The sequence below is a fragment of the Rhinolophus ferrumequinum genome, chromosome 10 (genome assembly GCF_004115265.2).
Source record: "Rhinolophus ferrumequinum isolate MPI-CBG mRhiFer1 chromosome 10, mRhiFer1_v1.p, whole genome shotgun sequence".
In the NCBI taxonomy this organism is placed as follows: Eukaryota; Metazoa; Chordata; class Mammalia; order Chiroptera; family Rhinolophidae; genus Rhinolophus; species Rhinolophus ferrumequinum.
The window spans coordinates 40,458,109-40,485,935 of NC_046293.1; the positions used below are offsets into that span (position 1 = coordinate 40,458,109).

General features: G+C 35.7%; 1 protein-coding gene and 1 long non-coding RNA gene across 13 annotated transcripts in view; one reads left to right on the forward strand and one right to left on the reverse strand.

The window, feature by feature from the left end:
* The window catches only part of LOC117028302 (uncharacterized), a 39,887-nt gene that overhangs the window by 9,099 nt on the left and 2,961 nt on the right, over positions 1–27,827 (forward strand). Inside the window, exon 2 of the long non-coding RNA XR_004424108.1 lies at positions 3,196–3,284. This is a non-coding gene — a long non-coding RNA (uncharacterized LOC117028302). The remainder of the gene's footprint in view (positions 1–3,195; positions 3,285–27,827) is intronic.
* CAPRIN2 (caprin family member 2) overlaps positions 1,174–27,827 on the reverse strand; it is a 40,428-nt gene continuing 13,774 nt past the window's right edge. For 2 of the 12 annotated variants that reach the window (XM_033116677.1, XM_033116682.1), the window contains exons 5-19: positions 26,808–27,046; positions 24,990–25,072; positions 22,588–22,755; positions 21,441–21,484; positions 19,823–20,500; positions 17,402–17,524; positions 16,061–16,142; positions 14,943–14,998; positions 11,383–11,487; positions 9,940–10,086; positions 7,052–7,220; positions 5,479–5,661; positions 4,628–4,728; positions 3,326–3,389; positions 1,209–2,129 (exon numbers count right to left, since the gene is read on the reverse strand). In XM_033116677.1, the coding sequence (XP_032972568.1) occupies positions 1,561–2,129; positions 3,326–3,389; positions 4,628–4,728; positions 5,479–5,661; positions 7,052–7,220; positions 9,940–10,086; positions 11,383–11,487; positions 14,943–14,998; positions 16,061–16,142; positions 17,402–17,524; positions 19,823–20,500; positions 21,441–21,484; positions 22,588–22,755; positions 24,990–25,072; positions 26,808–27,046 (2,811 nt within the window). In that variant the 3' untranslated portion in view covers positions 1,209–1,560. Of the gene's footprint in view, positions 2,174–3,325; positions 3,390–4,627; positions 4,729–5,478; positions 5,662–7,051; positions 7,221–9,939; positions 10,087–11,382; positions 11,488–14,942; positions 14,999–16,060; positions 16,143–17,401; positions 17,525–19,822; positions 20,501–21,440; positions 21,485–22,587; positions 22,756–24,989; positions 25,073–26,807; positions 27,047–27,827 lie in introns of all 12 variants that reach the window. The other 10 variants (XM_033116679.1, XM_033116680.1, XM_033116678.1 and 7 more) reach the window with 10 other exon arrangements.

Here is a 27,827-nt window from a genome sequence, read left to right on the forward strand (position 1 = left end):
ACATCCTTTATCTTGAGAACACTATACTAACATTTAACACCACGGAGAGCTACACATGGATTCAGGGTTTAACTGCGGAAGCCACACCCAACTCAAAAATATTAACTATAATAATTTAAAGTCTTATACCATCCTCCTGAGATTATTTAACACCTGAGAGGAGGATCAAAACAACTTTCTGCCTTTGCAAGGGACATGCCTTGGTTGCATTGGAAGAATGGCCCTCTCTCTAACGTATTCCAGAATACTGCAATCAAAATGCTAACTTTAAAAAAATATTCCTTAAGTAATTGAGAAATAAAATATTCGTAAGTTCTCATTAATGAGAAACATATACAAGCTTAAAAAGCAAAGTGTGAGAATGCGTGTCTAGAACAGACACTAAATTCTGGCAGCGCCTGCTATATTGCGTAAGGCAGGATATGCACACACACAGAATCCTCAAGTTTTCAGAAGGAGAGCAAAACAATTACAGCACCTAAGATTTATTAAGCACTTAGATGCCAGGCACCGTTAAGTCTTTTAGATATAGTCTTAGTTGAACTTAACAACTGCTCCATGAGGTTTATCTATCATCATTCCCATTTTACATTTAGGGAAATGGTCATTTAAAAAACAAGGAGAGACCTCTGAGAGGTAAAGTAACTTTCCCAAGATCAGTCACTAAGTGGCAAAATCAGGATTCAAACACAGCATTGCCTGACCATAGACCTAAGCTTTTTGATGACTAAACATTTTGCTATTCAAATCAAATTGTGAATCCACTAGAAAGCATAAGCATTACTGATGGTGGACAAGTGGTATCACCTAGGCATCTCCTATTTTACTTGTATGATTATAGATGTGGTAGGTACTTAATAGCTAACTAGGACAGCAAGTATGTGATTGGGCCAATGGAAAACAGATGAAATCTTGATGGATGACATGTATAATAGTAACATTAGGTTGGTGCAAAAGTAACTGCGCTTTAAAAGGTTAAAAATAATTGCAAACACCGCAATTACTTTTGCACCAATTTAATGATAGAGAAAATGTGTAATAGAGAAAAGTAACTCTAAAAGGAGCTGTTATATATATAAAAGGCTTTGTATTTTCACATCATAGTATGAACCCATAAATACCCTTATTCAAGAGTTATCAGTAATGAATACTAAAAAGTAAATATTTTACCTCTCAACTAAATGTTTAATCAAATAAGAACAATGAAGGTGCATGTAACTTTTTTTATTGAGGCACAACAAGGCATTATAACTTGCCTGAACTTGAGGCAGTCAGTTTAGTAAGCTGAACATTACTACAGTTAAGGATTAAATGCAAACAATATACATTCACAGCTTGACTAGCGAGGCTACATCACAGTTTATAAAGTGCCAGATTAGTGCTAGTGGTCATCAGCTTGGAATTTTTCACCTTGGAGAGGAAAACAAAAAAGTAAGGACCTCCTCTTTCCTCTAGGAATGAAAACATTTTCCTAAACCAATCAGTCACAAGGGCCAGGACTACTTTTCCTTTAATCCCACTAGTTAGAACACCATCCTTCTGTTACTTCTGTACTGACTTTCAATCTTGATAAAGAAGATAGCCTGAAAACGTAGAATATTTCCAGCTACTTCCATAAATGGCTCCCCTGTGCAAACGTAACCATATCTGGTCTCCCTGGAAGAGCTGAAGAATTGCATGATTGCTGGCAGTTTCATGGTCTGGAGCTCCATCATTGGCATAGGCAGATACCAAGACCTCTTCATTCTTCATGAGGTTGACATACAGTGGCACATTTACTGCCAGCTTTAGCATATGAAAAATGAAAACATAAGTGCCATTCACAGGGCAATTAAATCTACCAAGCTGAAGATCAAAAGTTTCTCCCAGGTTGTTCAGAAGAAGATCAAACACGATAGGTTGGTCTAAAGTTCCAGGGGCGAGATTAGAGGTTCTGGCTGCTGAAAAGGCAACTCGCATCTGCTGAGGCAGGGGATAGACATGTACTGGCAGTATGGTGGCGGCTGGATTTGTCACTGGCACATCCACAGGGGTCATGCTACGAGAGTCTCCTTGTCCAGAGTCACCACTGTTAAAAGTTTCGTTGTCTCTTTCTGGGCTGCTCACCTGAGAAGAATCACTCCACCCTGCTGTTTTATTAGCAACAGTGAGTTTCTCATAATGAAGCAGTTAGCTTTGAACACAATATTTAACATTAGTTGGCTACTGAAACACACATAAAGATACATTTTATAGTAAATGCCAAAACAAAAGAAATAAAATCGCTACAGTACACTTTTCTAGATTTTTCTGGCAACAGGCTTTGATATCACTATTCTAGAGGCAGAAAGGACCTAAGATGACCTTATCTAGGAGCATCATTTTCTTTTTTAAGATTAAGAAAATAAGGCCCCCAAACGGTTGGGTAACTTACCACTAGTTAAGGTTAGTTAGCAAAGTCTAAAAGCCAGGTTTGCACTTTTTTTTTTTTTTTACTTCTTTATCTTTTTCCCATAATTCTCACTCTGTTCCTAACTCCTCAGTGATAAACCTACTCAAAGTATAATATAGAAGGACTCCAGGAAACCGAGATTACATAAAAGAACCAACTTTTAGAACTACTAGGCATTCAAAGACATTTTGTCGTGGTACTAAGCCCCATGATGAAGGCTTGTTCTTTATTTCCAAGTTAATGTGATATCACATTATCACATTGTGTGAAATGCTAATGCTTTAAGTACTGTACATAAAACACTGCTCAGATATGAGGCAAAGGACACGTGAACATTGGCTACTTTCTTAAAAGGAAAAGATTATTTTCCTGTGACAAAGTTAATCTTCAGTAATTCTTGATTTTCTCAGTACACTGAATCTTTTAATAGTACCTTCACATTTTTAAAAATATTAAAAGTATCCTGCTTTTGTTTCAAGTTTAATTGTTTCTTAATTGTAGCTTTTCCCTATCTATCACTGTAGTGATATTAAAGTATCTGGAAGTGCCCATTATTACAAAACCCATCATCCTAAAACATCACATGAAACTATTTAAAGTCATCATTGTGAATATATATATATATATATATATCTAAGGTTAAATTATGCTCTGGTGTCAAGAGAACTGAATCTGAATCTCTCTCTCTCTCTCTCTCTCTCTCTCTCTCTCTGATTGAAAACTGATTTCCACAGCCTTTCTAAGTAGTCTAATGTCTTCCTCAGGTCTCAGAACTACAAATTAAGCAAACTGAAAACCTCAACAAGATAAATGCTTTGGGGAGAACTTGCAGAGGATGAAGAAAGACCTAGAGGTGTGTATTAAATAAATAACTTCTCAGTTCTTGAGCCTTACCTCTTGAATTTGCCCGAGGACCACCAGATGTGCCTCCTCGCTTGTAACACTGCTGGAAATTATCCTAAAATAAACACATAATATTTACCTCCATACCAAATATGTAAGACAATAATTCGTTATTACTCAGGATCATTGGCTGGTCAATCTGTAAGACTGAGGTCCTCTTAGCCCTTTATCTGGGCTTCTCCAGCAACCAGAGTCTCAGATGTCTCCAAACACCAAGAAAAACAAATCACACAAGGACAACAGTAGTGATACTTGCTTCATCTGCTAATTAACCTGACCAATTAGATAGGTTAATACTTGCAAAAACAATCGGCACCTAGAGAACACTATGTAAAAGATACAATGCTAGATAATGGGAGAAATTCAGAAATACGGCATGGTCCTCTGTCCCGCATCTCAATATAAAAGGAGATAATAAAGCAAGAACACAAACTATTTAAATCTTGCTCTGTTTATAAATCAAACTGTAAAGACCATTACAAACTATGCTAGGCTTTGTTTTGTCTTGACAAGGGAATTGATGAGAACTACATTGTATGAATGTATTATTGTCTGGAAATGTAATCTATTATCGTCAAGGAAAAAAAATGTTCAAGAGGCGACATTTCAAATTGACTCCCAAGTCCAGTAAAAGTCCGCCTCCGTACAACCCATGGAAAGAATAATTGGTGGTGTAATTAGATTGATGCATGTAATAAAAAATTTAAACAGTATAAGAAGGTATGAAAATGAAAATAATAAGTAAGTCTCCTAACCAGACTCCTAGTCCTCTTTCCAACAGCAGCCACTATTATCAGTATCTTACAGTCTTTGGTCATATGTAGTAAAGAAAATCTGTTGAGCTATTCAAATCAGAAAAAACAAAAAATTAAACTTACAAAGGAAAAAAAACGGACTTTGTTATCCTTGACATCTAGAAGTTAAATTGAAGGCAATATAGTCAAGTGAAGATCATCGGCTCCGGAGTTAAGCAACTTGCATTCTAATCTTAGTTCTGGCATTTACTTGCTGAGTGACCTAAGACGAGTTATTCAACTTGTTTCTGAACCCATTTCTCTTATAGGGTGGAGTAAATGAGTTAATGCGAACAGCGTGATTAATAATGTCCTTAAGACCTTCTAAGTTGTCATTTATCCTCCATGGATTATTAGAAAAGCTTCCAACTAACTCTCCACAGTACTTACAAGTAAAAACTAAGAGCGCCGTATAACAAATTATGACTCTGCTATAGTTTAATCACCAGCTTAACATCCAACTGTACTACTACTATTCAACTATGACAACTCTTCTTACCCTTTGGGAATAAGGTGTTCCGGGATACTCTCTAGCTTGGAATTGTAGCTGGCTATAATTTCCATTGGAAATTGAAGGAGGTCCTCTATAAGTATCAAAACCTAGTAAATAAACAACTTACATAAAATTATAAGCAAAATTACACTAAACGTTTAAATAGCCTACTTCCATTCCATTTTAAAATTTCAATTGATCCTATAATGCCATCATTAGATTTATGCCTTCTTTAAGCAAACTCTACTAATATTGTTTCCACAGTATAACACACATTTATAAAATATCTCTTACTTCAGATAAGCCAACTGTAGAAATTTACTATTGCTGGAACGCAGGTGGCGTTGGGACATGGTGGTAGAATAAGTAGGTAGTTAAGGTTTCTGTGTAGAGGTACTTTGCTAACACCAAGCAATGACTAGAATACTTGGAACCACATTTAAAACAAAAGAGGATATCACTATTATAGTCTCAAAGTTTATGATTTTATCTGTGGTATACTCTGGTACACAAATAACTAGAAAATGGGCATTGTCTAATCATGACACATTTTGAGCAGTCAAGTCGATTAATAAAAGAAATTATTCAAATATGAAAACCAAAATTCACCCCTCAGAAAAAAATGCTGCTCAACCTTTCACTTTGGTAATAACAGGATCAATATGCTTTTCATACAAAAAGTTCCTCTGTTATATGGAATAAGTATATTAGAAATACAGTATTTTGCAGAAATAAGAAATTCTCTACTACATTATATATGGAAACTACAAAAAGGAACAAGGTAAAGTAAAAATAGTTTGAGTCAAGTAAGTATACAGATAAAATAATTTAGTATAATTAAATTTTATTGAGCATACCTTTATACCCACCAGGGGACCGATACATATTGGTTAGTAATCTCCCACCACGAGTACATCCTCTAACGGATCCCCGGCTATTGACAAATGGTTGAGAGGGTCTGGGAAACACATTCGTCTGTGCTGGGTAAAAGGCAAGGCTACCATTGCTTACTTGAACAGTTCCATCAGGATAACTTGCTGCTTAAGGAAATAGTTTTAGAGTCCAAGAGTTAAATGGTAATAATGATTCAAGATTCTTTATACTTAAAAATCACTGTATATCAAAACCGTTAACATAATTTCTCCTTAAAAATAAAGCAGGTGCTGTATATATGTATGTATATATAGAGAGGTTACATATCTTTATTTAAGTAATATATTTAAACAATAGAACATTATACAGCCTTAAAAAAATAAGGAAATTCTGACACATGCTACAACATGGTGGAACCTTAGCAACATTACGCTGAGTGAAATAGGCCAGTCACAAAATATTGTATGATTCCACTTATATAAGGTAAGTACCTAAAGTGGTTCAATTCAAAGAGACAGAGTAGAATGGTGATTGCCAGGGTTTGGAGGGAAATGGGGAAGGAGAGTTAGTGTTAAAGTGCATAGAGTTTCACTTGGGGAAGATAAAAAAGTCCTAGAGATGGATGATGGTGATGGCTGCACAACAACCTGGATGTACTAAATGCCACAGAACTGTATACTTAAAAATGGTTTAAAATGGTAAATTTTCTGCTATATGTATTTTTTGCCACAATTAAAGGAGAAAAAACAGGCTAAGTAGTCCAGATCAAAGAGAAAATAAAATGAATTTCCACTAATACTGTAATTGAGAAGGCATATGACAAAAATATTCTTTAAGTAAATCACCTGCCCTATGTTTTCACAGAACAGGTGAGAAGAGAATGCAGTCACTTATGGCTAGGTCCAGGGATTTATATTTACTACCTGTTGTGATTAACCAAGTACCCAGAGTGCACAAATCATCTGCTCAGGCTTAAGTTTTAGAAGATTCAGTAGGAGTCTGAAATACCAACACTAAAAATTTATAAGTGCTTCTTACATTAGGAAATCACTACAAAGTTGCTTATTTCTTTTATTACTTAGCATAAGAGATCAAAATAGTCTCCCATCTCTAAGCAAACCGTGGAATAAGCATACTAAATTATATCTTCACACTAATCGATGGTTTTGTTATAAGAGGAAAGAAAAAAGGCCAAATAGCCCTCTGCCTGTGCTAAAATAGTTAACAGAATGATTTTGAATCCTTCATAAAAGCAGCTAGACAATGCCCAATCTACCTCTGTCACTGCCTATGGCAATCACAGCCATCGGGTTTAAAAACGAGCCTACATATTCATATAAATCAACCATCTAGTAAGTTCCACCTCTACAATAGTTAGAATTAATGGTGAACTTAACTAAGCAGAGGAAAAGGCATTAAGTGTTTGCCAACACTTGGATGTGTAAAGAGAAACTGCTTACTACTCAGGAAAAAACCTCTAAAGCATCACCACAGAATTGCTTTCCATTCAGTTAGCTGCCATCTAAGTTTTCAAAACAGCATATGCAAAGATCTTACCAGTCTCTTGAGAAAGAACAGTTTGTTCTATGTGTATAGTTGGCAGTTGGCACTGGGGTGGTGTTTGTGTACTCGCTGTAGTAAAATTTTGATTGTAGCCAGGTGAGTAAGGGGCTTCTTTTATTTCTTGTTCCTTCCGCGGAGGCAGAGGTGCATTAACATTAAATACCTTAAAAGACAAAGGTGTACGGCATCATTTGTGAAGTTTCATAGAAAATGATTAAGGGTGACATCCAGCAAAACGCTGCAACGATCAAACATGTCTATTTGATGGGTAAAGGACTTGACTTAACATTTCTTTAAAGAAGATAAATAACCACATGAAAAGATACTCAACACCATTAGGTATTAGGGAAACAGAAATCAAAACTACACTGAGATACTGCTTCATCATACCCATTAAGTATTATTTTAAAAAAATAAAAAAGACAGAAACAGAAAACCTAAGTGTTGGCAAGGTTGTGGTCAAATTGGAACCCTCCTGTGTTGCTGGTAAGAATGTAAACAGGTACAGTCACTGTAGAAAACAGTATGGTAGTTTCTCAAAAAGTTAAATATAGAACTACCATACGATCCAGCAATTCCACTTCTAGGCAATGCTCAAAAATATTGAAAGCAGAGATTCAAGCAGATATCTGTACACCAATGTTCATAGCAGCATTATTCATAACAGCCAAAAGGTGGGAACAACCCAAGTGTCTATCAACAGATTTATGGATAAATAAAATGTAGTATATAATACATACAATGGAATATTATTTAGCCATAATAAAAGAATGAAATTCTGATTCATGCTACTATGTGTGAACTTTGAAACTATTACACTAAGTGAAATAAGCCAGATACAAAAAGACAAATATTGTGATTCCACTTACCCTGTTTCCCCGAAAATAAGACCTAGCCGGACAATTAGCTCTAATGCGTCTTTTGAAGCAAAAATTAATATAAGACCCAGCCTTATATTATGTTATATTACATGTGACCCGGTCTTATATTATAGTAAAATAAGACTGGGTCTTATATTGACTTTTGCTCCAAAAGACACATTAGAGCTGATTATTGGGCTAGGTCTCATTTGTGGGGAAACACGGTATATGAGGTGCCTAGAATAGGTAAATTCATAGAGACATAAAGTAGAATATAGGTTACCAGGGGCTTCAAAGAGGGAGGAATACGGAGTTACTGTATAATGGGTAGTTTCTGTTTGGGATGATGAAAAAGTTTTGGAAAGAGATAGTAGTGATGGTTGTACAACACTGTGGATGTACTTAATGCCACTGAATTATACACTTAAAAATGGTGGAAACTATATTTTATGTTATGCATATTTTACCATAGTGGAAAAAAAAAAAACACCTTCTGTCTGATTTCTGACAGAATTTAAACCCAAGGACAAAAGTTAAACTTCCTACTATTATGCTATCATAATAATGCTCACTGAGAATGAAAGCTATATAGAACAGGGAACTTTTTCAAAAACTAAAGATGAATGAAAAAAATTGACTATTTACTGAATTTCTACCATGTGGCAGGCAATAATTTGTCCAGAATCCAGCCATCATGTATAAAATAGCACTTCTATTTCTCTCTAGCCTCCTGTTCCTGCTCCGTTTTTCCTCACAACACGTAGCACCTGATGTATTATATACTTATATGAATATTTTTCTTTCTAGTCCCCCACCTCCATAATAAAATGTAAGTTTCTTGAGCACAGAGACTAGTCCCTTTTTTATTGTTACAACCCCAGGGATTTAAGAATAGTGTATAGCTTCATAACTACCTGTTTGTTGAATGAATGAATGAATGAATGAATGAATGAATGAACAAACGAACGAACGAACGAATGAACAAACGAACAAACGACAACCAATTTGTACTGGAGAGAATTCAAACAGGTGGACAAGTCAGATAGGCATGAGTGAAAAAGGTACTGTGACAAGAATGTACAGGCAAGAGGACGAGTCTGGCAGGTTATGTCACACTTCAGAAGTTACTGAGTGTCAGGCAAAGGACTTTCAGTTTCATTCCATAATGGACCACTGTTTGCTTTTAATTAGGAATAGGAAAAAGTTAAAACCAATGTAGCAATAGTGTGCAGGGATGGGCTGACAGGGAAAGAAGCAAAGAAACTAAGCTGTTCTGAGTGGCCAAGCAGGAAGTGATAAGATTAGTGAATTCAGGTATCTGAAGTCACCGGCCTATCTCCCCGCATTGTGCCTGCTTTCCTTGTCTCTCCACTTGCCCCACCCCATCACTGTCACTCAAAAGTACCTGGAGGGGGACATTAAGCACCATCAGGAAAGGTACTTATTGGCTGAGACTTTTTTTTTCTAAAGAACCATTTATTACTATTTTGTGTTTAGAAAATAAACATACAAACCTAGTTGTCATATTACCTTTAAAAAATTTACACTACAATTTGTAGAGGAATATGTAATCCAAAAACTAGCATGAGATCAAGATGAAATCAAATGAAAGTTTCAACAATGAGAGAACACCCAGGTACGTATATGACCTATACATCCGGTTAGTAAGGCTATGGAACATCCCCAGTGTGATATTAGCAATAGTTAGTATTACTAAGCTGTTTCTGACCCACATGTTTCATTCAATAGGGCTCCTCAGCTTTGCCTGCTACTAATTTTCAGAGAGGATAAAATGCTCTGATAAAATACCCATTCAAAATTCTTGAGGCTTTGGATTTCATACTCTTCCACCAAAAACAGTATTTCCACCGGACCAATGTAAATTCTACCGGCCCCAAAATAAGAGTAATACAAAAAGCAAATTTTTTCCCCCCGCATAGTCCCTGATCCCAGAGGTAAAAGAAACAATGGCTTTTTACCAGGAATAACGAACTGCAATCATCATTCACGTTTCATACTCACTGTCTGCATGGCTTGGAAGGGTGCTGTATTAATAGCTACTGAATTACTACTTGCTGGAGGTGACTGGAAGCCCTGTTCAGAGCCCTTTGACATGGGTGGGTTTGGAGAAGCGAGAGAAGACGGTTGCTTGCTTGGGGGAACTGCTGCCTGGGGAGGAGAAATGCAGGATCAGCCAGTCACCTACTGTATAACAAGCAGTTAACTTACACTACACCCCAGACCAGCCAGCGTAAGTCAGCAGGCTCTGTAGGATGACATTAGGACATGGGAATGCAAAAGAATAGCTTTTGCTTACAATTTAAAATCTCAATTGCTGAGCATGCACAATAGCATGTGCTTTCCACAGCTTGCTGACTAAGTGAAAAAGTCTTACTAATAATCAGTCTAACAGATGAGGGACTGAACTTTTTATGAGTATCTAGTCCTTTTCAAACGCTGAAATGGTATTTTCCATTAGGTTAAGAATCTAACATCATTCCAAATTTATACAGAAGAATTGGGCTTACGAAAAACCTTGGGTTAGTTGCTTAGTCAGTGTTAATTTTTCCCTATTTTAAAATCTTATTAATGGATTTCTAAGTCAGCTGCCTAAGAAAGAGAACCAAACTTGATCTAATTTGAATAATCCTCATTAAGGGAATAAGTAAGTCCTTGATTTAACAGATTATAACTCCAAAGGTTTAAAAAGATACCAAAATTCAGCCCCAATCAGATTATGAAGCAGACAGCTGTGACTGACTTGGTAACAAATATTGCCTCTTCTTAAAATGAGGAACCAAGTAATTTCAATTTAGACCAAGTTAGTACCATAAAAACTAATGCTTATCTCTATTTTCTCATATTCTATAAGGAATACATAGTCTTGTATAAGTTAACCAAAAATAAAATCAATAAAAGCTAAGAGTTGTTATATTAATCCAAAAAATCATCTTATCTTGCTATACCTACCTCAAGGATTGGCTCAAACTTAGCAAAAACTATCACTTTAGAATTGAAAACACAAACATAAATGCTGTAAAATGCTTTTGACAAAGTTAGTCAAAAAGAGAATGTAAATCATTCCCATTTGAGTGAATGCTAACAGTAACACTATAACGTTGTTGAGTCTTCAGTTATATGAATCAAAAGATTTTTCTCCCTGGGATTCATATAGTGAGAAACTTGACCTAATTCTACCTAGAACTTTTCATCTTTTTTGCCATTAGCAATTTGGACATATTTATTGTATCTGATGAAGCAATATACTATTAAGTCCACTTATTGTAGCCAAGTCACAATAAAGTTACATGTATGAGCTCCAGGATCACATCTACAGAAAGTAACATTAATTAATAAAGTATCAATATTAAATCATTCAACTGATCATGCCTGTAATTCATAAGATAAGCTGGTTCTGCTATTCTTTAAGATGAAAAGAAATTAAGACAAATGGTCTCTTATTACCTCAGGAGTCTCTGAGGTCATAAACTCTGTCTCAGATCCTGAAGAAGGCTGATCGGTAGTAACCAAGCAAGCATTTGAGCTACGAGTAACTGGAGAAGCAGCAGCCTAGACACAGGAAGATAGAAAACATTGTGAAAGGCCACACACACACACCAGGGGTGCCAAAAAATAATGTATACAAGTGGACACTTTGGTCAATGTTGCTCAAGCAGTAGTTCGCCATAATCAGGAATGTCTGGATGCTGATGGTAACCACTTTGATCACCTCTTGTAATTGCAGAAGTCAAACGTGATTTGTATTCATGTTTTGTTATCGGTATATACTGAGTTTTACAATTTTAAGTTTTTTCCTTTCTTAAAATGTGTATCCATTTTTTTGGCACCGTGTGTGTGTGTGTGTGTGTGTGTGTGTTCAGAATGGGTCTAGGGGTTTTCTTCTACCAGGAGTTTTGGATTGACAGAGAATCATAGCTGAGAAACAAACGTGAGGCACGTCCTCTCAACCCACACTGAACAAGTAGTGTCTGTGTACTACACGGTGAGAAATGACTTACGTGTATTATTTCATTCCATTCTCTTACTATTCAATAAAATAATTATTAGCATATCTGTTTTACAGTCGAGAAAATTGAAGCCTAAGAAGGTTAAAAATGTTTCTTGGGTTCGCACAGATAGGAGATAGCAGAGATGGGACAGAAATCCATATTCAGCTGACCCTAAAATCTCTAACCTTAACTTTAACCTTAAGTTTGACATTAAAGTGCCTTTAACCAGGTAATGTTTACAGTGGGCCATTAGCAGTCTTTTTCTTTTTGGACTGGAATATCTAATTAGAACGATCTTGGTCATTTTAAGGAGGAAATCTATTTTACTCAGCACTGTCGATTTAAAGTTTAGAGTACCTCCCACCAAAAAATATCAAACACAGGAGAGAAACAATCCCTGAACTGCAGGACACGGCACTCCAATTGTTGCTATAATTGTCTCAGTTGTTGGATTTGAATAAAGCTCTTGGGGTTAATGGCAATATTTTAAGTGTATTATTATCAGTTGTACTACTAACATTCCTTAACTAAATATTTACATTGTAAAAAAAAAAAAAAAACATTGTGAAAGTCACATTTTGTTCACTTTATGTGTCTTGGGCTATGAGCTATCTAATATGTTACTCTTATTGAGCACTCACAAGTAACAAACACTATGCTAAACACGTCACACATATTAACATATTTAATCCTAACAAGAACCCTGTGAGGTAGGTACGACTATCCCCCATTTTACTGACAATCAGGCAGAGGCAAAGAAAGGGTAAGTCATTTACCCGAGATCACACAAAAATTCAGTGGCAGAGCTGAGATTCAAACCCAAGCAGTCAGCTATAATATCTTTCCAGGCAGAGTCACCAAAGCTGCACATCTAATCCCATCTTCACTTATCAAGATTCTTGGCCCTGAAAAGCTGGGGCTCGATTTTCAATCTGGCACTGAATAGCAGTTCCCTGGAAGATGAGCTCTGGGCACATTTAACACTGTAAGCACAGCTTTGCTGGGATCACAGTACGTACTATGCTTTCACTCTAAGTGTACTGAGTATCTTAAAGAGGTAGGCAGAGTTATAAAAAGAAAGCATAAGCTCTATATATCACAATGGCACCAAAACTCTTCACAAAAAAGTAAAGCTAGTAATACTTATAAAATAAAAACCTGGAGAAAGCACAGTAGGAACTAAAGCTGTGACAGCTGTAACCAATAAAAAACAAAGAGTGGGTCAGAATTTTATGGTACAACAGGTATTAGCTATAATTTAGAAAGACCCATAAAAATCTAGCAGTCACAAGGTCTGAAGTATCAGTGAATCCACTCCTTTTATTGAAATGCTTTGATGTGGTTCTCAGCAGTCCAAGTAATAAAATAGGTGAATTGGAAACTAATTAATGGTAATCAACTATCAGACCAGTTATGTTTCAGTGACCATCTAGAAGGGGTCATTATGATATATACCACTTCTTGGGAAGGAGATGGGGACCAAGTTTTAAAAAGGTCTTGTGGAAAAATTTTTTTGATATCCTTTAGAACATTTTATATAACTAAATATATAGGAATAACTTAGATCTGACCAAAATATTGAAACTATTATGAGATTGGAGTGTTTCTAAAACTAGGCCTTTCTTCTGGCCTTCTCATTAAAATAATGAGACAATGACCAAAATAAGTAGGACTGGCTGTTGAGGGGACATGACTAATTCTCTAGCCACAGAAAGACTCACAGATGCTAAGTTAAGGCAGCTCAGATCACTTGGTAGTTAAGCTTTAAAAGACTTGAATTTTAGGTAAAAGGCGAAAAAAGATAAAGACACATTCTTTACACTAGTATTTATTTAGAAATTATGTCAGTTCTTGATTCCAAATTATTGCTCTTTAAGTAAACCAGCCAGAGATACTTTTAAGTATTGGGGAGTAAACATGATGCTAGGGATCAATTGTTCCCAAAAAATGGATGTGCAAATTCACCCATAGAGCTTATTAAAAATATAGTTGTCTAGGTAACACCCCTAGAAATTCTGATCCAATAGGTCTAAGGGGCTATCTAGGAATATGTATTTTCCTAGATACATAAGAAATGTATCCAAGTGATTCTGATGCAGCTATTCCACAAGCCTGCCCCTGAGAACTAATAAACTAGATCAGACCAGTGTTTTTTTTAAAAAAAAAATGTAATTTGTCAATTGAAAATCTCACATAGAACCCTAATGGCTAGAACAGATAAAATGGAACTCTTTAGTTACAACAGTGAGTGGGGTGAGGGACCTTGCTCAACAAATACATTTTGAAAATTGAGCCACACCTTATCAAACTAAATATAAACCTGTAAACAAATAGTATTTACTGAGAAGTTTTTGGAAGGGAAGGCAACACCTGTTGAACCACCTGGTCAAAATATTTAACCTACTGTCAAAGCAGCTACTGTCAAGAAAATTGCCATTAAGGCTTTCAGAGGGATCCTAAGAAATTTGTTTTTAAAGGTAATAACTAGAAAACTAGAGAACCTTGAACTTTTAATGGAAATGCAATGTGGCATTTAGAGAGCTCAATGATCTGGTTCCCTTTATATCTCTAAGTATGTTATGTGAAAATTAGTTCCTCAGAATGTCAACTATTCTGTGTGTGTGTGTGTGTTGGGTAGGGTGGGAGGGAGCTGGCTAACGATGGGTTAAATTAGTTTCTTTCTTTAGACCCTTTACTATACTGATATACTAAGTGACTGAGGTAGCTCAGTAGCAAAGTAAGATTCCCAGACAAGGTGCCTCAGAATTCTTCAGGTTTGCTCTTTCCTTACTAAAGTCAACTAGCCTTCTCTATTATGATAGATGTCTCCGCATGGTTTTTAGGGAATGTTTTGAGCACTGGTTGTACTTAATCTTAAAAAAACTAGACATTTAGAACATTTTCAATAACTTAGGTATATTAGAATCATGAAGTCTGATCATCCTTGCCAGAGCCAAGAGTTTCTTCTCTGAATAGCAAAGAAGTGTGAGTGAAAGATTAATTTGGAGATGTTACCTGTAATGGCTCTTGAAGAAAATCACTTTGACTGGATAGGTTTTGTTCTGTAGATGCTGCAGAGAGTGAAATCAACAGTAAGATACTAAAAGAGGAGAAAAGATTATGCCTATCAACCGAGTGGAAACTAAAGTTTACACTTTACCAAAAAAAAAAAAAATAGCAGCAGCTTCAAGGACTAAGTTTCAAGTCCATCAAGAACTTTCTATTAGAGCTCTAGAAAGAGTCAGAGAGAATTGTAGAAGAATAGGATACTGGTTCCATCTGTAATACCTAATAACGTTTTAAGGTTAAACGGGCAAAAGCAGCATTTCAAGGCTTCCGAAAGAACAGAAATAGGACTTCTAAAAATAACTGGTAATAGTCATCTGGTAGATAAAATCTGAGCTATCATGAATAGTAATTAACTGATACACTTAAATTTCAAGTTTCAGAGTAAATCATAGCTGGGTCCTCTGTCTCCAGTTTTCTTTTTTTTTTCCTCTTTGAACATGTGTATTAATATACTTCTCAATTATGTAGTTTCAGTTTGGTTTCTTCTTCTTAATGTCTATTGCTTTTAATTATCCTCCTTACTTCACCCAGGAATTACTGCATAGTCTTCTAGTTGGTGTATACTGCTTATGCAGCTGGACTATGACTGATTATGTCACCCCACCTCTGAGATAAACTAGCATAGAGCAAAAAGCCAAAGTTTGAAGTATCAGATTAGATTCAAATCTAGGCTCAGTCATTAATTACTATGCCACTCAGTATACTAAGTATCACTGAGGTAATTTCACTCATAGACAGGAATCAAAAGCCTCAGCACTAGGTTTATAGAGTAGAAAGGAGTCGAGCAAGTTCTAGCCAGAATTTACTCCAAGAACATAAAAATTGCAAAAGCATTCACCCACCTGGAGACTTTCTCTAAAATGCAAACAAGTCAGTTCAGTACACTAATATAGCCTAACGGTAATTTACCCATATTTAACTCTGATAACACATGGATACCTGTAGAATAAATTAACACATAGACATAGTTTAACCCTTAGGATATCTAGAGTCAAATAATTTGTAAAAGAAACAATTGCTACATAGATAGTTGTTTGTTCCGCATCTTAAGAAGGATTGCGTACCTGCTGGGCTACCTGGAGGGGCTGAAGGCGGCTGTGACGATGGAATTGCACTTGAAGGTTTGTCAAATTCCAGAATAGATTCCTAAAGCCAAGATTTTAAATAATGAATAGAAAAAAGGTTATTCATTTCAAAACTATTACCATTCAATTATTTATGATGTTTTCCATGGCTTATTAGTGATAGAAATCTAGCTAAAAACTATCCCAAGAGGGTAATAACTTAGTCTTTAAAGAAGCAGAAATTAAGAGTTAAAAATAAAAACTAAAGTAACAGTCATATCTTAAGATTGTGTCAAGTGTTAAAAACTGTAACACTAATAGTAATCCTAAAGTGTAACTCACTAAAGGAAACTCCTGACTTGAGGTCTTAAACATAAGCATTAATCCTAGTGTAGACTGAACCCTAATTTTTATTATACCCAAACAATGAGAGGGTCTGACCAATTACTTTATCTCAACCACTAAACTAGCTCGTGCTATTAAACACTTTCACGAGGAGCCATTCTCTTCTCCCGTCTGCCTACCTTGGTTCTCCCAGAACTGTGTCCAACATTTTGAGTACTTAAGCGACACACTTGTTGTGATCATTTTAGTTTTTATTTATGTTCAGATCATCTGTAGGGGTAAGCAATTCCCTCATTTTAAATGGGGGGCTGGAGGCTAAATAATTTGCCATAGATTATTCAGCTGGTAAGTGGTAGAAGTGGGATTCAAATGTGAGCTAATTCTGAAGCTCAAGATCTTTTCACTACACAAAAATATCGTATTTGTCTACTTCATCCCTCAATAATATCATACTATTCTAAAATTCTGTAGGAGTCCATGTGACACAATTTAACATTTAACTACTGACTTAACACAAGTTCACAGTCTTATACAACTGGAATATAAACTCCTTAAAGACGATGAATGTCTTATGATAGTCTGTACACAATGGCACCTACCAGAATGTCAAGCAGAGTAGGTTCTCACAATCTGCGTGGAAATGACTGATGATCTATAGCAGTAATAATACGTGAGCACTTTAAGCTTTTTACATGAAAGGACAGCAAAAGGAGACCAGTGACTCTAAAATTCTCTTCCCATTAGGTAGACTGAGATAGGGGTAATTTTTATTACAATAAACAGGACTGGGAACTATTATCTTCATTTTTCAAAAGAAACTGAGGCAGAGTTAAGGAACTTGCCTACACTCTCAGAGCTAGGAATTGGCAGAGCCAGGATTCATACTCATTCTGAACATCAGAATCTATGCTCTTAACAAGTTCATTATAATGCTTCAGATCAGAAGCTAGCAACCCCATAAGTATCATTTAAGATTTATTTAATAATGACTCATACTTGCATAAAGTTACAAGTTCCTTGAATCTGGGTCATCAAATCCTGTAGTTTTTCTTTCCTCAATACTGGATCCTTTGGAAGGGTAGAGAAAGAACCTACAGGCTGATGCATAGGCTTAGGCACCTACAAGATAAGCCCACAATGTATTAAGAGTAAAATTCAAATTCAGTAGCCTAACTCAGGACACTTAGCTTATCACTACCTCTTAATAAAGTCAAAACACACAGCAATGCTCATTTATCAGATTTCTATCTCAGGTAAAGAATTTCCACATAAATGCATTTTTTTCTAAATAATTTAAGCAAACTTTAAATACTTTTTTCCCCTTCAGAATAACTTTAATGGAAATCTTTCTAAAATATCCTCTCTTTTAAGGGTAGACCCAGAATAACAGGACTTCCTTGATAGGAAGTTCTTTCATTATGGACATCAGTTACCATATATCCTCTAGGATAAGATGCCACTGACTAGAAGACACACCAATGATTTATTTTTCTATGGAAAAAAATTACTACTACCACATTAAATATACATCCCATTTTAAAGATGCATCTGATTTCAGAAACATTCAGATGTAAGAATGTATACATATACATCCTAGAATTAAGGAAACACACTATTGCATTTTGTTATAAAGTAAGTATACTTCGAGTGGCTACTGGTCTTTATAAGTTGGTTAGCACTCATGCTAAATTGCTTCAGATTGTTGCACACCCTGAGTTAGACCTAACGGGTATAGTTACTTCTTACAGCTGTCAGCATGCCTCTCCCTACCAGTTCTTCTTCTCCACTGTGTAATTCATTCGGAAATCACACAGCTAAGTTTGTCTAAAGTGTCATATAAGAGTTAACAGACTCCATGTAAATACATGAAACGCTCTTTTAGGAAAAAGTACGAGCTTTAGTGATTAACCTAGTTTTTTGGCTTTGAACTCTATTTTGCCCTTGACTGTACTTACTCATATTCTAGACAGCTGAGATTGCAAGAGAGAGAGACAAATACTGTATTATATAGAGAAGTGTTCTCTCAGTCACTGAAAGACCTTGCAACTTCAATATAATGCTGTCTGTGCCATAAAAGCAAATTAAATATGAGTTCCGACTTTTCCCACTAAGCACCGCAGATTTTAAATTATTCAGCAAATAGCAGGGTATCAATATTCTGGTATGGTAAAGGCTTGGCATTGCTATACCTAGTGGAATTTTAAATTGGGTTTTTTTACAGCTTTATTGAGGTATAAAATTGAGGTTTTTAAAATGTAAGTTTCTCCAAATAGTTGATATAGTACAATTACTTTTGTGTGATATCTGATTAATGAAATAAAGCTATCAATCTTCCACAGGGTCAGGAAGAAGCTAAAGTTAATATCAGCACTTAAAAAGAGGAAGAAAGGACAGCAAAAGGAGACAAGTAACTCTAAAATTCTCTTCCCATTAGGTAGACTGAGGTAGGGGTGATTTATTTATAAAATGCAATGCTTTGCTTTCCCCAAGCAAAATGTTTTTCACACTGTTAGAGGACTAAAGGTTTATCAGAAAACCTTTTGCTAAAATGGCATGGACGTGCCAGGAACACTACTACATAGAGATGGAGAATACTTAGAGATGGGGGTATAAAAGGTTCACCTTTCTTAGCAAACCAGGTGGTAACAAATTTGCATTTAAACAGTGGTAAATGGAGTATAATTCAATAGAAGGCAACACTAACTAACTAGCATTGTATCCAAGCATTATTCATTACAAGCCTTCTTATCTTCCTGAAATAGGTTATCATTAATAGAAGGAGGCCTTACAACCGAACTAAATATCATACTTCAAAACCTAATTCCAGAATATTTAATGCTTATAGCTTCCATCTCCAGAAAATCCTTATTTTGAAACAGAAATGGAGAACTAATTCAGATCCTCCCCCAGCTACTTGGAATATTTGCAACCATGTCTCCTTCAAAGAGTACAGGCTAATCTGAGTGACTACAAATGAGTGAAAAAGAAGAGAATACAGAAAAATGTAACTTGTCAGAAAAAGTCACCCACGTGCCAGGTGGAAGAAAACAAGTGAAATATAGTATAACAAGTCTGCTACCCGGTGACATGCATGTACGTTTCTCACTTGTTCACACTGTTGTCTTGTCTCAACTACCTACTATTTTGATGTCATATCTGTCATTCAAGTTTTGGCATTAAAACAATATTTTCTTACTGTGGAACCTGCATCTCAGATTAGTCTCAAAAGACAATTTTCAATTTTCAAGGGAAAACAATATATTATACATTGAAGAGGTAAGTGAAATACTGTCTACATTAATTTAACACGGGTTTTGTTGATTTTTTTTTTTTTAAAGAAAACTGAAAAGTTATCGTTACCGCAACTCCTTATTTATGCCCACACAGGCAGAAGCAGACTGATACAGGTCAACTCACATCTTTGGGTTCTGTGTTCAACTTCCTGGGCAGCAGCTGGTCATTTGGCATGAGGCTTGCTGCAGCTACCCCCCAGGACTTTGGAGAAATCTGTGACTGTGGTGTTACAAGGTGTTTATGATTCTCAGCATTGTTTTCCCAGGATTTAGAAACGTCTGGATGTCTTGAATCCTGTTCTTTACCCAGGGGAGTGGTCCATGATACAGTGACGTCCTGTTCACTCTGCAGAGAAGGGGTCCAAGACTTTGGAGTTGGCTTCTTTGGGTCCTGTTCTTTCTGCCGCTGAACTGGCCACGGCTTTGGTGTCTCCTGCTTCTTCTGTTCCTCTTGAATGTATCCTACTTTGGATTTAGGAGTTTCTTGCTTCCACTGGCTAGGAGTTGGCTTGGGTTTGGAGACGTCCTGCTTCTTGTGTTCTTCCTGCAGAGGGCACCTGAGTTTTGGAATCTCTTGCTTCCTGTGTTCTAAGGAAACTGAAGGCTTTGCTAGCTCTTGCTGCTTAGCGGGAGACTCCCAGGACTTGAAGGATTCTTGTTTCTTCTCCTCGCCATCTGGTTCAGTAAGCACATCCCAACGTTTGGGGAGATTCAGTTTTCTTGCATAATCTGCTTCCCAAGATTGTTCTTCCTCTTGTTTGCTTGAATAATCTACTTCTGTCACGTATCGTCTGTTAAGAAACTAGGCCACAGAAAAAGTGTGCTTGAGTCACAAAATTTGTACAAGACCTTGAAGGGAATACTGACCTCTACTAGTATTCCTATGTCCACTGGTCTGAGCCATCGAGCTAACAGAAAACTTTTGTCCTTATACTACTTGAAAAGACTGTCCTACTTTTTTGTCCATTCCTCTTCCCTCAATTAACAGAAACACAAGCTTTGATACTTCAAAAGTAGCAATCTATATTTGACTGGCAGAGGCAGAATCATCTTGATAAAAGAACCTGAATCAAGCAAATGTGACACCGCGATGTGCAGCTCTTAGCAGTCTTAGGTGAGTCAAATATAGATTGCTACACGAAGTATCAAAGTTTGTATTTCCGACTACCCACCTGACTCAATTAAACATGGGCTTAAGGTTCCACAGTTCAACTACACAAGGTTAAACTGTTGAACCTTAAGCCCATGTTTCCTGAATTAGCTTTTTCTTTATTGCCATTATATCAACATACTGTGATTTTTGCCTCTTCCATTCTTTTCAGCTTCTATGAATTTCAATGTCACTTCAGAAAGAGAAGAAATACCTTCTTCTGTTACTAATGGGAGTAAATTTTGGAGATAGCAAAATCCAACCCATCTTTAAATTCTAACACAAGGGCCCCAAACAACAATAACATCTAATGTGAGCACTTGTGTGCCAGGCCAGATTCTAAGCGATTCAGAATTTAACTCCTTTATGCCCCACAATAACCACAGGAGGCAGGCATTATTACCCCCATCTTAGGTGTCAGGATAACAGACACAGCTGGGCTACATATTTTGCCCCAAGTTGCTAAGCTAGTCAGCTGCAGAGCCAGGATTCAAGCTCAAGTGGTCTAGCTCCAGGGCATCGACTCCTAACCACAACACTAAACACCAGTCTCAAAAAGCAAAATCGGCAAATTACCTTTCAGTAATCTTACCTCTTGTGGTTGTATCTCTGGCTGCGCAAGTTCCATAAGAGACTCTGGGAAGATAAACGGAATATCGAATAAATACTAGGCAAACTGTAAGTTTTCAGACTGATTACAACTATAATTTATTCTGGCAACATATTTCAGAAGAATAACAGAAAAAGAATGTACAATTATATGCGTAGCAGGAATCATTCTCACTGTTGCTTGTTGGTCAAAAGCCTGTTGCCTGAGACTAGTTGAACCTACTAGGTCTCTTCATATAATATACTTTTGTGAAGTGAAGTTGCAGTTAAAAACTGATTTCTGATTGAAAATAAGCCTATCTCTTCTTACCCACAAACACAGCTTCTTTCAAAATGGAATTCCAGTTTCAGTCCCATGGGGTAAAAATTAGTCATGTCAGCTTGAAATACAGCCCTTCCAGACCTCCGACAAGCCAGTTTAAAGTTGGGAAGAGGTTAAAGGAATGAAGATACTAAAGCACTGGACTTAGTATTAAAAACGAAGAGGAAGTAAAACATGAGATGTGACTTGAACAATTGCGACACTGTGACCACCAGAACCCAGCCTGGATTACCTCTTTACAAGTGACATTTCTTAAATAAATGCAGCCTCAACAAACAAAAGTAAAAGTGCCATTTACTCAAAAGTATTTCTTCCCCAAGAAAAGTGGAATTTTGAAGAGTATATTTCCTTTACTGGAAACATAGTTACTTTAGCATCTTTTTTTTTCCTGAATCAATGTTAACCTTATTTACATTCTTGTTCTACTACAGTATTGGATGCTACTATAACTTACATTTTAAACGATTTTAAATATAATTATCCTACTAATAGTTTAACAAAGAGGCTCATTCAAACTCCATAAATATCTCATTTTAACAGTGTACAGTACATTGTTACAAGTTATGCTCTTGTAACAAAGCAAAACCTAATGTTTCTATTAAAGTTCACTCTTAATTGAAGGTAAATCATGGTAATAAAGCCTACAAATGTTTTTTAAACATAGGCTTATCCTGCAGCAAGCTAAGATTTCCATGCATGCAGAAACTAACAAATTAAAATAAGGCAATCATTTCACAATGATTTGACTCATTTTGAGTAAGTGTTAAAAATGTAACCACTATAAAGAATTTCAGAGATCACAACAAACCTGACTCTTTGACAGATTCAGTCTTCAATAACTGTTTTTTCTTCTCTGGTTTTACTAGAATTTCTTCCTCCAATGATAATTCTTTTTCCTTAGCATTTTTTGGAACTGGGATACTTTCAAAATAGCCTGAGTTCAGCAATTTAGATAGCAGATCCTTCATATGTTTGTCTAAGAAAGAGTAATTAAGACTTAGTTATCATGTAATCTAATCGTTAATGGAAAATTATTTGGAATAGAAATCCTAATATAATTTTATCCTAATTATAGTATGTCTTTTAACATTCTATATTAGAGGGGATTCAAAGAATCAGTCAGTACCATGAAAAGTAAATATGCAGTCCATCTTTTACATCATGCTGAATCAATATAATCTTTCAAGGTCAGAACCCTAAAGTTTATCAAGTCACTTAAATTTCTCTGGGCCCCCATTTCCACTATTTAAAAACATGACTAAAAATCAAGGACTCTAATATGCTACAAAAGCACATATTATTCCGAACTGAGAGAAAAGGCATTATCTCCCATCTGCTCCCAAGACATCACAACTAGCAATTAATCTATCTTCCCCAAGTAATTAAGGCTTTAGAGAAATCAAAGTTCCCCTAATACAGCCATTAGGAAACCCTATGTAGAATAATCTCAAGGATTTTTAAACTATAAAATCCATGATTAAGACTTTACTCTTCGCCTGAAACTAATTTAGAAAAAAAATTTGCTAGGTAATAAAAACAAAAGAAGACTTTACTCTTGAGTTATGCTTTATGTGACTCCTAGTACACCTCCCTTTGATGATCAAGAAAAATCTTAAAAGGATATTAAAGTCAGTGTTCCATAATCCGATCTAAAGTCTATTTCATTTTTAATATCCACTAAAAACATAATTCCCCAATTAAGCAGAGTTCCCATACTTAATTTGGGTCTATTACTCTTTTCATAGAGGTACTAGAACATAGAGTTTGCCTTTTTAAAGAAAATGAACTTTGAGGTATAACTTACAAACAACAAAATTCACACATTTTAAGTGCACAGCATAGTTGTGTTATTTCTGGTGTTACTTCCACCAGAACAATGATACAGAACATTTTCATTGCCTCAAAAAGTTCCCTCATGTCCTTTCATTGTGATTATGTCTTTTCTAGAATTTCATATAAATGGAATCATACATGTGTCATACATATGTCCTCATTTTTTAATCTGGTTTCTTTCACTCTGCATAATTATTCTGAGATTCATCCATGTTGTTGCATGTATGAATATGTCATTCCTTTATTTTAACTGCTGAATAGATTCCACTGTATGGATATACCACATTTTGTTTTTCAGTTACCAGTTGATGTACATCTGGGCCGTATTCAGTTTGGGGCTATTAGGAATAACGCTGCTATGAACATTCGTGTACAAACACTTATGTGAACATACCTTTTCCATTCTCTTGGATACTAGAAGTATAATTGCATGGTCATATAGTAAGTGTACACTTAATTTTATAAGAAACTGGCAAGCTATTTTCCAAAATATTATCATTTTGCATTCTAACCAAGAAATAAATTTCTGTGATTTAAACTTGAAAGGACATAGAAATTTTGAGATTGCTACACATACTTAGATATTTTTTAAAAGGAAGCAATCACTATTACCAAACGTAGCTTTAGGTGAGTTTTCATTATCTTAAGCTAGTACACAAAATTATGCCTGGCCATTTGTACTTGGATATTTGACCAAAGTCTATTAAGGAAGCCAAAAGAATGCTTTCTCTCCAGATCATTTTCCGGATCAATTGACAACAATGCTTCAATAGACTATGTAGCCAAGCCATTTACATTTTCTTAGGCAGATCTGGTATATAAGCCTTGATATTAGCAATATGTGGATTTAAGATTCTTAAATAAAACAGGTACAACTATGCAGAATAGAGAACTGAATCCCAAAATGGTCGAGCCAGTATTGAAGCCAGCTTTGCCCCATTTCTCCGAAAATAAGACCTAGCCGGACAATCAGCTCTAATGCGTCTCTTGGAGCAAAAATTAATATAAGACGTGATTATGTTATATTATAGTAAAATAAGACTGGGCCTTATATTAATTTTTGCTCCAGAAGATGCATTAGAGCTGATTGTCTGGCTAGTTCCTATTTTCGGGGAAACACAGTAGTCCTTAGCTCTGGTTCCTAAATCATAGTGACTTTCCACTTCAAAACTCTCCCTAGGTTCCATTTTAATGAGTGCAGTTTTATAACAGCTGCTTTTAATAGAACTAAACAGAGATCATTCTCTCAATGAATGTATGAATAGTATTGTCAGACATGTAAGCTCTGATGGACTAACACAGTTTCGGTCCTCAGGATCATTCTAAAGACATAAAGTTTAGTATTTACTGCATAAGCTCAGAGTAGAGAACACTCACATGTCGTTCCTACAATTGCTTTCTCACTACCTTCCAAAAGGTCCCAAAAGTATAAGGATGACTGCTCCATCTGGTCTTCCACACTGACGAGGAAAAGGAAAAGCAACAGCAGAACAAGGTGGCTTAGAGGCATCCATATATGTGGAGCAGTACAATTTATACAGTACAACCCATCAACAGTTAAGACACTCAATGCTAATTGTCTTTTTATGCTTTGGAAATGAAAAATTGAAATTTTATAACAGATGACTACTCATTTATGGATTTCAAATGCAAGCATTTTTCCTCAAAACAACTGAAATAAATATTTTACCAAAAAATAGCCATTAAGGAATAGACCAAACAGAGCTTAAAGCTGTAAATGCAGTATCATTCATTATCAAGCGTATGTCCTAGAGGAAAGACAGTGGAACGAAATTAAGAGCTGCATTCGACTTTAAAGAGAGCAGCTTATTTTTCTAGTTATACGTCACTTACATTTTACATATTAAAGTAAGCGACATTCCCTGAGTCCGCCCAAGTGAAGTAGGAGAAGGAAGACATCAAATAAGTAATGATGATGAAGTAGGTTATCAGGATAGAAATGAATAAATATATATCAATATATAGGTAATGAATAGTTTTATGAGGTTTCTTCCTGAGACAAGGCTGATTTCTAATAGTTGAAATCTCACTCTGCTTTAGCATGGCTAACAGACAAAACACTAACAACCTATATCTAAACACATCAAAAGCATAGAGATCTGTTCGGTAGCTGATTTAGTCCATTAAAACAAAAAGAGCAAGTAGATAACTTTGGGGGGGTGAAAAATTGAGTCGCCTCAATTTGCTGGTTTTGTCTTTTAAATTAGATTTATTTCTCAGTATTTATTCAAAGCACAAGAAGAACACCAAATAATTCTCACTTTGAAATTTTGATGAAACTGGCCAAGTTAAATTTTATTTACCTCCACCTAAGTACAGCAGTAGCTAAGAAGGCAAAGACTCAGGTAATACAATATCTTGAGATAATTACAGAAAAAATTTAACAACATACATAATTAGTATTATGGTTTATACTTGTATAAGTTTAAAACTTGATGATCAGACATTATTTTTTTAAATCAGCATTACAACACAGAAGTATGTTAATGAGGTTATGCAAATTCACTTTCCTCCTAGATAGGCTACCGATCCAGTCAGAATCTAGGCTGGCCAACATTTCCCATGCTGAATCAAACTAATGTTTTCTTAATTACTAAATATACATACATACACACACACACACACATACCGAGGGTGGCAAAAAAAATGTGTACAAGTGGACACTTTGGTCAACGTTGCTCAAGCAGTAGTTCACCATAAACAGAAGTGCCTGGACGCTGATGGTAACCACTTTGAGCACCTCTTGTAATTGAAGAAGTCAAACATGACTTGTATCATCTTTTGTTATCAGTGTATATTGAATATTACAACTTTAATACAGTTTTCCATTCTTAAAATGTGTAGATGTATATATTTTGGCACCCTCTGATGTATGTATGTACATATATACACATACACACACTCTGAATCAAACTGTTTTCTTAATTACTAAATATATATACACACATATGTATACATACATATATATACACATATACATGTATACACACATACATGTGTGTATATATACATATATAACATATATACACACGTATGTATCTTCACGTTACGTATATGTGTATATATAACATATATACATATACACACATGTATGTGTGTGTATATACCTATATATAACTAGAAAAGCTAAAGTGTTGTGTGTTCTATTTCAGGACAATATTTTCATTAGCTTACCTCAGGCTTTCATTTCTTTCAGGGCAGGTCAGTTTTGAAAATTTAATGAGGTAGTCAAGTTCTTTTAAAGGCAAATACACTGCACCATTCAAGCCCTCTTTCAAGTCTTTCTGTACATGTTCCTGTGTCAAGTTCTGTAGTACATACTGAACTTGAAGGATAGTGCGAAGTTTTTTCTTCTCAGCCTCAAGTTTTATCATGTTCTCCCTTCTCTGGGCCTTCTTCTGAGCTTTAAGTAGCTGTTAAAACAAATGCTAATTAGGGATGACAACTCTCCACCCACTCCAATTAGCAATTCATAATCTAAAAAAGTCTAATGCCAAAGAGTTGAGATGATAAATCTCATATACATAACATTGACTGTGATTAACCCTGCTTCCTTTTTCAGCTAATGACGTCACTGAATAATAAACTTGGCCAAAGGAGCCAAAATATCTGACACCCAACTCCAGGCTGTATCTAATACCTCTTATATCACCATGATGAAGAGGCAAAGTACCTCGCTATCACTGATGTCCGTATTAACCCCAAGGTTTTACTTTTCTATATTTATGTATATCAAACCTTTTTAGAACAAGCCTTTGTAATATTTCAGTAAGAAAATGCTTCAGTTTCATTTTGGGGTTTTTCTAAATTTCATGTTCCAAGGCAAGAATATTTAAACTAAAATGGTCAGTTTTCAACTAACCAAAGAGTGGTTAAAGCCTAAGGAATTGAAAACCAAACAAAAATAAAATGTCTTACAAATGTAGTGCCCAAAAACAACCATAGCAAACATGTTTGTTTCAAAAGTAAAATTAAGAGATATTTTCATAATTGTCTGTCAGTCTGGATAGAGCTGTATCTTCCAATGTTTAGCTGACAAAACATTTATGGAAAATTAGTGAAACATAAATTTTTCCTCAAATAAATGTGTGTGTATACTGAGCAGCCTTGAGTCTACGCTAAAGCTCAGAACTCTAATACCTTAAAGTCTGACATAATACATGGGTCCCAGAGGTGGCTTCCCATTTTTAAAAA